The 13,008-nt window shown below is 36.1% G+C and overlaps 1 protein-coding gene across 2 annotated transcripts in view; it reads right to left on the bottom strand.

Annotated features, from left to right (window-relative positions):
* Window positions 1-3,804: 3,804 nt before the first annotated feature.
* APAF1 (apoptotic peptidase activating factor 1) overlaps window positions 3,805-13,008 on the bottom strand; it is a 30,000-nt gene continuing 20,796 nt past the window's right edge. The window contains exons 20-27 of one of the 2 annotated variants that reach the window (XM_079304864.1): window positions 12,536-12,655; window positions 11,760-11,885; window positions 11,276-11,401; window positions 9,756-9,875; window positions 9,289-9,414; window positions 8,408-8,533; window positions 7,822-7,968; window positions 3,805-5,438 (exon numbers count right to left, since the gene is read on the bottom strand). In XM_079304864.1, coding sequence (XP_079160990.1) covers window positions 5,295-5,438; window positions 7,822-7,968; window positions 8,408-8,533; window positions 9,289-9,414; window positions 9,756-9,875; window positions 11,276-11,401; window positions 11,760-11,885; window positions 12,536-12,655 — 1,035 coding nt within the window. In that variant the 3' untranslated portion in view covers window positions 3,805-5,294. The remainder of the gene's footprint in view (window positions 5,439-7,821; window positions 7,969-8,407; window positions 8,534-9,288; window positions 9,415-9,755; window positions 9,876-11,275; window positions 11,402-11,759; window positions 11,886-12,535; window positions 12,656-13,008) is intronic. The other variant, XM_079304863.1, reaches the window with a different exon arrangement.

Genomic DNA, 13,008 nt, shown 5'->3' with positions numbered 1-13,008 from the left:
GTCTGTTCATTCATCTATTCTCTACTAAAAATGATTCTAAGAATTTCCAAGTCTCAAATTGAAAATATGCTATTGCTCTCTGGTATTGTTTCAGGGCTATTAAACCAAAAGTATATTTTTCAGTCTTTCCTTAATCTTTTTTTCCTTACACTACTTCTGCCAAGGGGCTTATAAACAACATCCAATACTGATCATAGTATTAAATTAAAGGATGAATTTAAGTGGTTATAACTAGGAAACAAAAAAAAGAAATGTTGTCATTGTTACTCTGGGACAGGAAAATTTGCTCTCAAATTGTGTAAAGACTAAGATTTCTTATCATGAAATAAGAGTTTGAACCAGCAGGCTACAAAGCCTTTTCAACCCAAATACTGATTCTAATGAGGAAGAGGAATATGATGTTATTATTGTCTTTGGAGGATATGGCAGGCAAATAATATGATTTTTAGAAATAAAACACTGCTATCATGCTAGAAAGTACGACAGAAAAGTGCTATAGAAATCATATTTTCTGTACAATTACAGAGAAGAATTAGAAGAGTCTAATGCTTTAGAAAAGTAAAACAAAAGGTATTTTTAATATCAAGCATACTTTATGCGCATTTATGCATTAAAAATAACACATGCTTTACCTAAGAAGCATCATGTTTACTTTCGAAGAATTTGAATGGATAAATTTGTCTTTGGCTCATTTTGAGCCATTTTAAACATCACGATTTTCAAAACTCATCTGAGCTTGTACATTATTAGAGAAAGTGAGCAAATAAATAAAAAATAAATCAGAGACACAAGTAAATTGAAGGAAGCTAATACAGTAATAAATTAAAAAATACCACATAAACACATGGAATCTAGTTGCAGAATCCTCAGTAGTACTCAGAGAATGCCTCTTGAGTACAGAATAAGAATCCTCTCTAGCCTGAAGGGCACGAATCTAACCATTCTCAGAGCTCTTCTCCTATGTACAACATATGGTTTGTTAAATGGAAACAAGCACAGGAAGCTAATTTGTTCTGTAAACAGTCAGGCCCCAAGAGAGAAACTGCCTATTTGAAACACTTATAAGATACTTTAGCTTTCTCATCCTCCTGAACAAACACACAAGGCAGCTTAAATAGTTCTAGTCCAATTATCACCCAGTTGTGTTATATCCCTCAAGTGCAACTGTAGGAGATGATTTAGGAAGTGATGAAGCTGTCAATGACACGTGCAGACTGAAAATCTTACTCCTTTATACTTCCAGGATGCACCCTAGCAGTCTCAGCCCAGTCCTCTATTAAAATCAAGTTGCAAGGTTTTGAAAAAAAACCCTCCTAGAAGAAAGCTGTGCAGTGAATTAATCTGGAAAAAAAGCCTCTTAAAACCCAGGGAAAGCCAAGCCCACACCAACACCAACACAGACTTGGGTAGCAGCACGCCCCATGGAAATTTTGGAAGAGCTGAAAAACACAATCAATCTACTGTCAATCTACTGCAGAGTTCCAGCCACAAACAAGTCTGTTCTCAAGCTTAACATCTTTCTGCATATTGGCACAGTGACTGCTGCATTCCTAGCTTGAAAGGATAAAGAACAAACAATGAACTAAGTGAAATTGAGCACAAAAAACAACAACAAAAAAATAGGATACTGGAAGTGTTCAGAATATCTGGCACCCTCCCTGGTCTCCAAACAGTAAAGGTCATTTGGCTTCTACTTTTCTTGGAATCACAACAGAAATAAGGTGTCCCAAGTCATCAGAGCTCTTGGGCATAATCATCACCATCTATGAAGTCAAATATATTTGTGCCTCCATAGTAGACACAGGGAGGAGGAAAGCTCAAGGTGGAGAAATACACCTGGGAGCTGGTGTCCTATCAGAGGGAAATACAGCCCCAAGGATGACTTTCCCACTCCTGGGCATTGCCATGGAGTCTGTACTTGCTGTGAGGGAGAAAGGGCAACCAAGCAGCTCAGAAGAGGGCAATGTTCTACCAGCAATTGCAAAAACATACCTGAACTCTCTGTGATCTTCTGCCATTCTGGATTTAGTGGCTTCTTGAAGATGAGGGCAAGCAGCCTCTCTGCAATGTTGTGTTGCAGGAGGGCAGAGGAAACCACCCCCTGTCATCTTTCAGCCTGGCTTTCCCCTGAAACCTGCAGGGGCATCAGCTTCTGCAAAACACCTCGGGAGAGCTGTGATAAGGACATACTCTGTTGTGGCTGGATACAGCCTGGGGGACTGGGCCCCATACACAGACTTGACTGAATTTAAAAACTGTGAAAAACCCCCTCAAAACAGCAATTTGAACAGGATTCTGTAATAGGAAGTTTAACTGTCATTTTCAAATGCAGGCAAAACAATTTTGGGGTGAGGGATAGTCCTCTACTGGCAACAGGTTTCCAGTTGTTTCAGTTCTAACCCCCCATTCCAGCACTACAAGAGATCTATTTGGAAAAAACTCAGGCACTCAGTGCACAGACCTATTGCAAACAACTGTGTAAGGTAAGAGAGAGGGAAAGAGAACACTGAGTTGGGGGAATGTCACACTTTAAGGCACCACAAAGCATCCTCTTGAGTGTATCACACATGGGTACAATTCCCAAGGAGAGAGGAAAACAGAGATGTGTGAATCAGCCATAGATCTAATTGACAAAGAGACTCAAAACTTCTAGTGAAACTGATAGGCATGGTTAATAGGAAATATACAAATAGTTTTCACAAAAGCATAGTATAATTTCAGTTATAGAACTGGATAAAATTGGCAATGCTCATTAGTTACATTTGAACCTGTCTGATCAATTTTGTATTCAATCTACATAAAAATTGCTTTTAGTCAAATTCTCTTTTGTTTCCTTAACAATACATGTAAAATCTAAGAGAACAGCCAAATCTGATATTGCATCAAGACTTACTTTTTTTATTACAGTAAACTGTCTTCTTAAATATTTTAAATTGAAGAAGGTGCTTTCCTGGCTCCTATTTTAATGATTTTTCACTTGAATTTTTACATACTCTTCCTGCAAATCAGATCTATTTTTGGCTCTTCAGACACTTTCATCACTATTCCTCTTCTCCCACTTCAGTTTCAAATACTTACAGCCAGCTCCAGGCTTCTACATCTGTGAATGCAACCATCCCAACATCACCTTCTGTGAAGAACAGCTTCCTCAGTTCCAGCAAAAAGCACAATGCTTCTGTGTTGCCAGTCTTCCAGAACATCCAGGAATGTAGTATTTATCTCACATTTCTTCAAGTTTCTGTGCTATTTGCTTCCTAGTCACTTCAAAATTGTAATTGTCTCTGAATTCTGCCCAGTCACCATTTGCTTTTTGCATTAAACTGATCAGTTTGGGGTTTTTTTCCCTTATCATCAGAATTTCATTACTGTTCTCAGAGAACTTTCTGCCCTGATTCCTCATGGGAAATATTTTTCCTGTGTGTTTTAACCTGGTTGGGTCTTTAAGTTCAGCCTGACAGATCCTAAGCAGGAAGGACAGCACAGTCTCTGGGATAGAGGGATACTGGCTAAGAGAAGCTTCCTGCTCCTTGCATCTTGAGCTCTTCAGGGGGCACTGGTGGCTCTCTACAAACTGCATACTAGAAGCAACTCTGTCCTGAACATTGCAGACATATTCCAAAACTTTGCTTTCCCTCTGTTTCCCTTTCTCCACACCCATATTTAATACTGCTGCTCACCTATCAAAGCACTTTTGATGCAGTTTGTAAAGCAGCTTTATGTTTAGATTAAAACAAAACCACATTAAAAGATGCAGCACCTCCCCCTCCATCCCAGGTATGAAAAAATGACTCAAATTCAGATAAATTTACAACTTTGGCCAATATTGCCTGGATCATCTTTATTAAGTACTGTACATATTTGGAATACAAAACATCATGGTCTTTTCTACTGAATTTCTTCTCTTTACATTTCTGCCAGCAGTACTTTGATTATACTGACCCGTATTCAACAGCACCTTAGAAAGAGTAGAATTTCAAGTTGGAAAAGAGGAAAAACTAGTGATTGTCAAAAACAGGAAAACACTAAAAATGCTTATTAAATTTTATGAAATGCACACAAAAAATACTAAAAGTAAAAATTTCATTATTCAGTACCAGTTGAGATACTTGCTACAGTATTTTTTACAATCAAGTAGTCAGACAGTGTTTCACTGCCAGCTACAAAAATATTAAAATCATATCAATGCTTGTGCAGTTGCTCACAGCAGTTGAGAGGCAATTGAATAGAAAAAGGCTTACTAGGTATCAAATAAAAGATTGCTACCCAATTATTCAGAAAGCATTTGTCAAGTACAATTAGTACAAAACACTGCTATTTCTACCCTATATTGAATCTATAAATAGACTGTAAAAATTACAAAAAAACATAAAAAAAACATAAAATCACATATTACCAGGCAAGAGATCAACTGGGCATAGAATCCCATGTAAACAAAGCTGACAACAGTAAAGTGTCTCCATAGTATAAACTGAATGTTACTTCCAAAAGAAAAAAAAACAAACTAAAATTCACACCTTCTTATAATTTTCAATACATAACTTTTAAGCCATTTCCATTCTCATTTTAGCTAGCTAGCTATACTCATCATTTGCCTGGAAATGTGGTACATCCACCTCAATCACAATATTGAATTTCAGATTTTGCTGTGAGAAAAGAAGACTCAGGATGTTCCCCTTAATAGGGACAGCTCATACATGTTACAATGCACTTTATCTCCACAGGTTTGAAGCATGAGGGTTCCTACTGCAAGGGGGAGGCACAGCTCCTGTAAACTCAACATCTACTCAATTTGGTTTGAACATCAAGCACCAACATAGCTGGTTTCACCTTTCAAATGAAGAATGCCCCTGCTTCTTCTCATTCTGTACTACATGAAAATCCTTGCATTGCACCAAAAAAAAAGGGCTTTTTGCATCTTCCACAGTTGTGGTCATGGCTAGAGAGTATTTAGCCATCAGTCTTATAATAAAATATAATTTCAAAGTATTACATGCTTATTCTTTCTTCACTGCTATTAATATTAATTTCAACTAATTTGAATAAATCTTAATATAATTTCCTTACAAAACTGGAAGAAACATATTTAAAATGCAAATCAAGATTTAAGGATTATAATAATGCTTATTAGAAACAAGATTAAATGCAAGTTCATTTGAAAAAGCATGCATAAAAGTACATAAATATACATGAATGCAACAATTAAATATAATTCACAGCTTAATGACTGTCAGACAAAGCAGAATTTTATTTCCTGTTTAAAAAATTAATTATCTTTGCAGTGCTCAACCCACTAATCAGAACTTCTGTAATACATAAAGAATACCCAGATTATCAACAGTCACATATACTTTGAAATTAGGGGACACATGTATTGACTTGAGGTTTGTTCCATTTGTGTAGAAGGTTTGTAAGGATTCTCCAGTATTTACATTCCACCACTACAAAAAATAATAAAAAGACATTTTCAGTTAGGTGAAAGAAGTTAAGAATAAAATCTGTTAACAGGCTTAACATGGCTAGCCCAGTTGACTGTTTTTACCAAAGAGGTAGAATTAAAAATAAAACCATCAAATTAACTAACATTAAAAATAAACAATCTTGAAGAATAAGTTTAGGACTAATTACTAAATATAAGGCTTTCAGATGAAAAGAAACTTCCAAAAGACTGAAGCTGTTAAATTTTAAAAAAAGATACAAAATAAATTCAGGTACTATTCCTTACCCCATCACAAAATACAAACAATAGATGTAAACTGCAATATGTCCAAACCAAATGAATACATGAAACACACTGCCAGATAACTTAAACTATAGCTGAATTTAAAAGTTAGCTATACACACTAGAGGACTGATCATGTATATGTAGTTTTTTTAGTAGGGCTGACTTCTTTCTCAGTGAGATTACAATTAATATTTTTTAGAATATGCAGTAAGCACTAACAACAAAGAAATCAAGAAACCTTCAACCATAAGTTTACCACAGTCTGAAATTTCATATTTCTCAGAAAAACTGCAGACCAATGCAAAACTGGACTCAAGACAATCCAGCACAAAGCTGTTATTCCATTGTGCCAGTAAGAAGTCTGCCCTCTATTCCTGCAGCATTTGAGTGAAGCAGCAAAATATCACAACAGATTACCTTCAGCTTTGATCACAATGAAAAGCAGATGGTATTACTACTTTTTAGCTTACTCATCTCATGAAATATGCAACATTATAGTTGTGTGCATAATACAGATTTGCAACCACACAGCTACAATGCTCTGATGAAAAATACTGTTCTTAAAGTGTCTGCTATTTGATGCAGACCCCCTGAAAAAACGAAAAAATAAATTAACCAAACCAAAAATGGATCTTAATGAACTTCTGAACCTTTGTTCTGAATAAAAGAGCAGGTGCTGTACCAGTGGATATAACTCACACAGCAAGTTCAATAGCACACAGGTGGATCTGTGACTAAGATGACTCATTTCTTCAAAGGTGTTGATCACCTAACTCTACAGTCCAGCTCAGTCCAGCTTTTAGGGGTCCAAACTCCTGAAATGTTCTGGACTTTGTGTGTTGAGCCATGCCCAAGTACAAGAAAAACACTGACAAGCAGCACAGCAATCAAGAAGCACATGGTCATTGAGGTGGCTGGACACCCAGGACAGATGCCATGGAAGACAGCACTGCACTTGTTTAGGAGCTGACTGCAGTCTTCAACTACCAACAAGAGGGTTAGAGATAACAGTCAGACCCTCTTTGCAGAGCCCAGAGGCATCCTTGTTGGACTGGGGACAGGGCCTAAAGCATTTTACCTAACTCTGCAAACTACTTCTAGCAAGGGGCTGGACTAGAAGAATTCCAGAAGTCCCTAACATCCTAAACCATTCTACACTCCAAGCAGCAACACACCACCATACTGTGCAACCACAAGATGAAATGAGGAGGAAGACAGAAACAGCAAGTATGTCTTGTTTTTTAATATAAAATGAACATCAGAAGGTGCTTTCAAAACTCACTTAGAAATTTCAGCTGTTACACAGTTACTGGCTTCAAAGGATTAGTCTGATAGCATGTCTAACAGCTAGACACTGACCAACAATCAGCTAAACTCCATCCCTCTGACGTGAGAACTTATGCCACCTGTCATTTCACACACACACAGACAACACCTTTCCAATAACAGGTGTTGGCTCTCACAGGGAAAAAAAAAACCACAAAACCTCACGAGGAATTTAAAATTAGAAAGAACCATCCACAGACTGAAAAATAGGCCATCTCCTTCCCCTTAAAAAAAAAAAAAAAAGACCAGTAGATGCCCGAACCAATGAAAGTTTGGTGAAAACACTGATTTTCTCCAAATATTACTTATAAAATGTCTTTCAAAGCAGAAAATCATCACCTGCAATTTCTTCTGAATTTCTGCTTATGACAAAATTTAAACCCCAGTATCTCAAAATAAAAAACATAGCCTGATAAAGGGCATTTTTCTGCCAATTGTAAAGAAAACAATTGCTGTCAGAAGTGAGTGGATCCTAAGGCAGACAAAAATGACTGGGATCTTTAAAATTAAAGATATTAAGAAAGGATATTGGAAATGAAAGTCTGAAGCTAATAAAAATTGAATATATGGAGTTTGAAAACAAACCTGAATTCTTAAAAGACTTTTTCAGGGGACTTGCAGATATGAGAAGTGAAAAGTGCTAGACCATCACAAAAATGAAGCAGCTTTGTGTAAATTAAGTAAAATATTTCAGGTCTGTTTATTGAATTTATCCTAATTGCCAGAGTACTGCCATTTAATAAGGTATGATATTTTATTATTTCAAGGCTTACCTTAAGATAGCCTCCAGATGATACAAGCATTTTACTGTCAGGACAAAAGGAGAGGTCTGTTACCCAGCCCACATGTGTTGATTCTCCTTCATCTACAGTAACTGGGGAGCAGAAATGAAGTAATGCACCTGTTAAAGCATCCCAAATCTAAAAGAGAGGAAAGAGCATTTATAGAAGGAAACATAACAGAGGAAAAAAAATGCCCTCAAAAAAGGGAACCTGAAATGCATTTTTCTGTATTAGAGGAAAAAACCAAAACTTTGCAAATATGTATTCTGCATGAAGTGACAAAATAATTTTTAAAAAAATCTTGTCCTAGAACTGTATGCTATATAGAGGATTTAATCACACATGCAATTCACAGTAGAATTATTATTAAATCATGTGAATCAGTTCCTTATCATTCATGGAACACAAATCTATCAATATGGTTACAAGCTACTGCCTCATGTGGCAAACTTTTCTATTTTCACCCCAATGTTCACCACGATTCTAAGGAATTAAACATGCAGAACACAAGCCATAAGAATTCTTCTGTCTGTGAACTGACAGTCAACTGAATTATAAAATCACATTAGAGCAGTACCCTTATTTCTCCCTTGTCATCTCCAGTGGCCAATAGTTTGTTATTAGGAGAGAAGGTACAGCACCGCACACAGGCTTCATGGTCTCTCAGCTCATGGAGAACACAGGAACTTTCAAAGCTCCATATCTAAATGGAAAACATTACAAAGGAGTGAAAGACAAGCTCAAAACCAATTATGACTTCCTTCTAAAAGGTGCTAGCATTATACAAAAGACTTTTTATACATATGCATATTTGTATGTGAATTTATGTAAATGTATTATACTGTAGAGTTTGGTTTCCTTTTTTATTACCTGAATCACACAAGAATGCACCTGCCATGAATTACTGAACTGACTGTACATATCTTTTCTTGGAATACACATTTTAATGAAACCAATATATTTACAAAAAAGTTTAAAGCTGTTCACAGAAATAGGATTCATCAATCACTTGAAAATTGTATTTTAGAAATCTAATGGAATGCTTTAGGAACATAATGGGGCAGCCCCACTTCACTACTTTGTGCCCCTGCCTTCTGAACCTATGAACTTATGAACAGAAACTTCACTGGAAGTCTCAGAAATTTTTCTTAACTTTACAAATTAAGAATGTCAGGCTATCTACAAATCAATAGAGAGAAATAAACAAAGTGTTCTGCACAAGCTATTAAACATGCATTTATTTGTACAAAGGCCACTGGGCTTCAGCTATATCCAAGATCAATTGTGAATGACTGCAACAGCTTTAGAAACATGTTGATGGATACAGGAAATTTAAAACTAGAAACACAACAGGAATAATAACTTGAATTATCACTAGTTACCTCAAAATGAAAAATATAGATTCCTTTTCAGGACAAATAAGGCATCATTTTTATCTCTGTACAGAAACCAACCAACCTTTGCAGTTTTGTCAGCAGAAGCAGATGAAAATTTACTACCATCAGGTGAAACAGCACAGGAAAGAACAGCACCTCCATGACAAGCAAAATCTTTTTCTAGGTTTCCAGTAGTGATATTCCAAACCTACCAAAGTTACAGAGAAAAAAAAAAAAAAAGGTTACTTTTTTAACAAAGTAAAAAGGCTAAAACACTTGAATCTTACACAACAGTATATAAGGGATAAAACCCAGCTAGATAGCTCTAATGTGGCCAACATTTTGTTATATTCACTTGTATAGTTAAAATACAACTGTGTAGATCTTACTGAAAATAGAAAGTCTAAAATTTTGTCTTAAAAGTTAGTTTACAGTTCACAAATGATTCATTAAAATGTGCGTCCACACAAAATATAGGAAATACCAAATGTTATAAGAGACAGTCAAATGTGTTTGATGTGATTTCTCACTTCACAGGCTTTTACTCACCTTAACAGTTCCATCAAATGACCAAGAGAGAATTTTTGAATTTTCCAGAAGTCTAAAATCCTTGATTGCTTCCTTGTGACCTCTTAGAAACACACATTTGCTCAATTGCCAATTCCATACCTAATCATAAAAATCAAATATATTTTTTTTTAAAGTGAAACAAGCAAACATAAGAAACATGAACCAACTTTTTATTTTTAAGTAACAGAACTAATAAGAAATTGCTATGGTGGAAGTGATTAATTAAAATGTTAGATATTGTAGTGATCCATAATGGAGATGCTGAAGATTGAGGGTGCCATAGTATTTAATGGCCAACCTATGACAGAGTTCCCCATAATACACAAATTTTATTTGCAAAGAGAATTTGATACTTGAAATTCACCAGTTTTTTTTTTTTAAAAAGCAAACCGATAACTTTCAGGTACCTCAGTAGTTTGGAGTTTTAAACATTTGATCATTACAACATACAGACTTATTTCATCTGGCAGAACTCACAGTTGCTTACTTAAATTAGATTACTGTTATATTTTTAAAGGGCATTTTTAATGAACTGCCATTTTGCTTTGCCTTTTTATAACAAAATTACACTTCTATTTTTAATTCAACTATTCACTGCAAAATGAGTTAAGTGTAATTTTTGCTACAGAAGCTATTAAGCATCAATTTATTTCCAACAGCAATGATTTAATAGTTTTCAAAGGACCAGGTTTCCTGCAGCAGGGTGAGCAGAAAGCAGTGTGTGCAGGTGACAGTCTAGGGGTTTAAGCCCACCAGAGGGAGCTGAGAGCCAGCACAAACCATTCCCATGGCAGACCCAGGGGAAGGATCCCAAGGCTGAGGATCAGCACCCAGGAGTGCTTCAGAGGTGTATTCCATCTCCAGGTTTGGCTGTGTGGGATGAAGGCTCCTGAGCAGCTGGAGCATGTGCTCAGGGATCCTGTCAGCACTCTGAAGTGCTCTGCAGGACAAACCAGGGCTCAGCAAGCTCAAACTGAGACATGGATCTTTACTGCAGAACTGCACCCCTGGGGTGGATAATGCTAACACAGACACACCAGAATGCAGCTCTGGAGCAAACCTACCTTGCTGACAGGCAGAGGTTCCTAATTTGAGCATACATTAAAGCAGCCACTCTGTTTCTAGCTGGTTTTCAGCACTGCACTGGACAGGGTGAGCTCAGGGACTTTTTACATCATTCCCCAAGAGAGTGGAAGCAAGCACACTGACAGACCTACAGCATCCCAAACCTTCATTTCAGGGTGTTTGAAAACTTGTTTGACAACTAATGTTTCTTTTACTCTTCTCAAAGCCTATCATCCACAGCAGTAAAAATAGAAAATCTGTAATATTCATTATCACATAAGGCATAAACAAAGGCTACACTTTCTGCAGTCCCTTGCACCTGGATGGAGCAATACAGAATACAGTAATCATTTACTGAGTTTACATAATATATAGTATAAAAGCCCTTGATTTTAAGTAAGTTACAGCATTATCTTTTTAAATATTGCCCAAACCTGTATCATTGAATCATGAGCACTTAAGATGAGAGTCTGACAGTCGGGTGTAAATCGACAATGCTGCACAGGTGTCCTGTAGGCCTCCCAGGAATTCAGAACCTTCCCATCTGACAACTGTAGCACCTGTACAATGAAGAATGTAATAACTGCATTTATTTGACACACTTGTGGACAACAAGAACATGCAATTTTTTTTAAAACAACGTGAGATTATAAATACATGATTTTAAGTCACTGTATTAGAACAACGAAAAATTCCAACCCAACTGGAACAACTAAAAAGCCTGGCTAAAATGAATTTCAGAGCTAGATTGTTAGCATTACCTTTAAGTTTAGACATCACTCACAAAAGTAAATTGAATTACTATATTGAAGACTATTATTATATAATAAGTAATCCAAACGACATTTATTTAAAAAGAAAATGCATAAAGAAGAGTGTTTTCCTAATATTTTTAAAATCAGATTTAGGATTTAATACCTTAATTGTGCCACTCTCCAGTCCAAAAGCTGCAAATTTAAGATCCTCACTTAAGCAACAGCAGGAAATAGGGGATTCTTGGGCAGCTGTCTGCATAATAACATTGTCTGTATTTCCATTAATAAGCTGTAAAATAGGAATGTAATTAAAGTATTACAATGTTTTAAAATATAAACTTAAATAAATTACAACATAGATCTGAGAATGCCAAAGGGAACAGTTATGAACTTTAAATTACAAATTACTTTCACCATTTTGGATGTTGGTGTAATTAGCCCTCATTGTGGCAGTGCTCAAAGTATTGAGTGTAGCCACTATTTTCTTTAGCACAAATCTGGGTTCACACCTCTCACTGCCCCAGTTTGAGATGATTCCTTCAGCTGTTACACAGAGCTTTGAAGCATTACATAATTTGCTATGCAACACCTGGTCTAAATGTGCTGCACACATTACACATTGCTGTGCACATCTGAGCCACTTGGAGGGCCCACAGACCCCATGGGAGGTCTTATCATGAAGGGATAAGAGTCCTGGTCTTCTGCATCCAGACTCAGTTTCAACATCAGTGTAGAAATTTCCCCTCAAACCCCATTTTTTCACTTACTTAACAAGACACAGTTTCTAGATACAAAAATATTATCATTCATTGAGTCCCCTGCTACAGATTCAACTCTTGAAAGCCAAGAGCAAGATGTTCTTTCAGTGCTTCCTCAGATTTCTACTGAAATTTTCAGGAAACATTCAAATGTAGCAAAATATTGGTAAATACATCTTACTTGTAAATTCTTCTGATTGTAGATGGCTAAAATCATCACTTCACCATTGTGAAACACAACATCTAGTTCACTTTTCAGCACAGCATCAGAAGACTTGCACACCTTCTTTGTTTCCCAGATCTGATGAAGAATACAGTATTTCATTAACTTTATTAAAGAACAAGTAATAAAACTTGCTGAGTAACAGCACTTGTAAACTGAAGGCTTATAAACTTCCAAGTAACACTGACTTTTTAAAACAATGAAAATTATGCTTCTGCTGGTTTTGATACTAGGAAAAGTTGTGTAATTACTATAGTGATTCCAACAGATTAAATAGAACCTTTTTATCCAGCCTGACTACAAGACTCCCCTGTGTTTAGAATCATAGCTGTAACATCCTAAGTTTTCTAATCCAAAGAGCAGAATTAAAATCTGATTACAAAAAATAAGAAATACAGATTCTTATATTTCAATTCCTTTCAAAACAAAAT

This window comes from Erithacus rubecula (genome assembly GCF_903797595.1).
Source record: "Erithacus rubecula genome assembly, chromosome: 4".
In the NCBI taxonomy this organism is placed as follows: domain Eukaryota; kingdom Metazoa; phylum Chordata; class Aves; order Passeriformes; family Muscicapidae; genus Erithacus; species Erithacus rubecula.
Note: the sequence above shows the minus strand (reverse complement) of the source record. Positions and strands in the feature narration are given on the sequence as shown.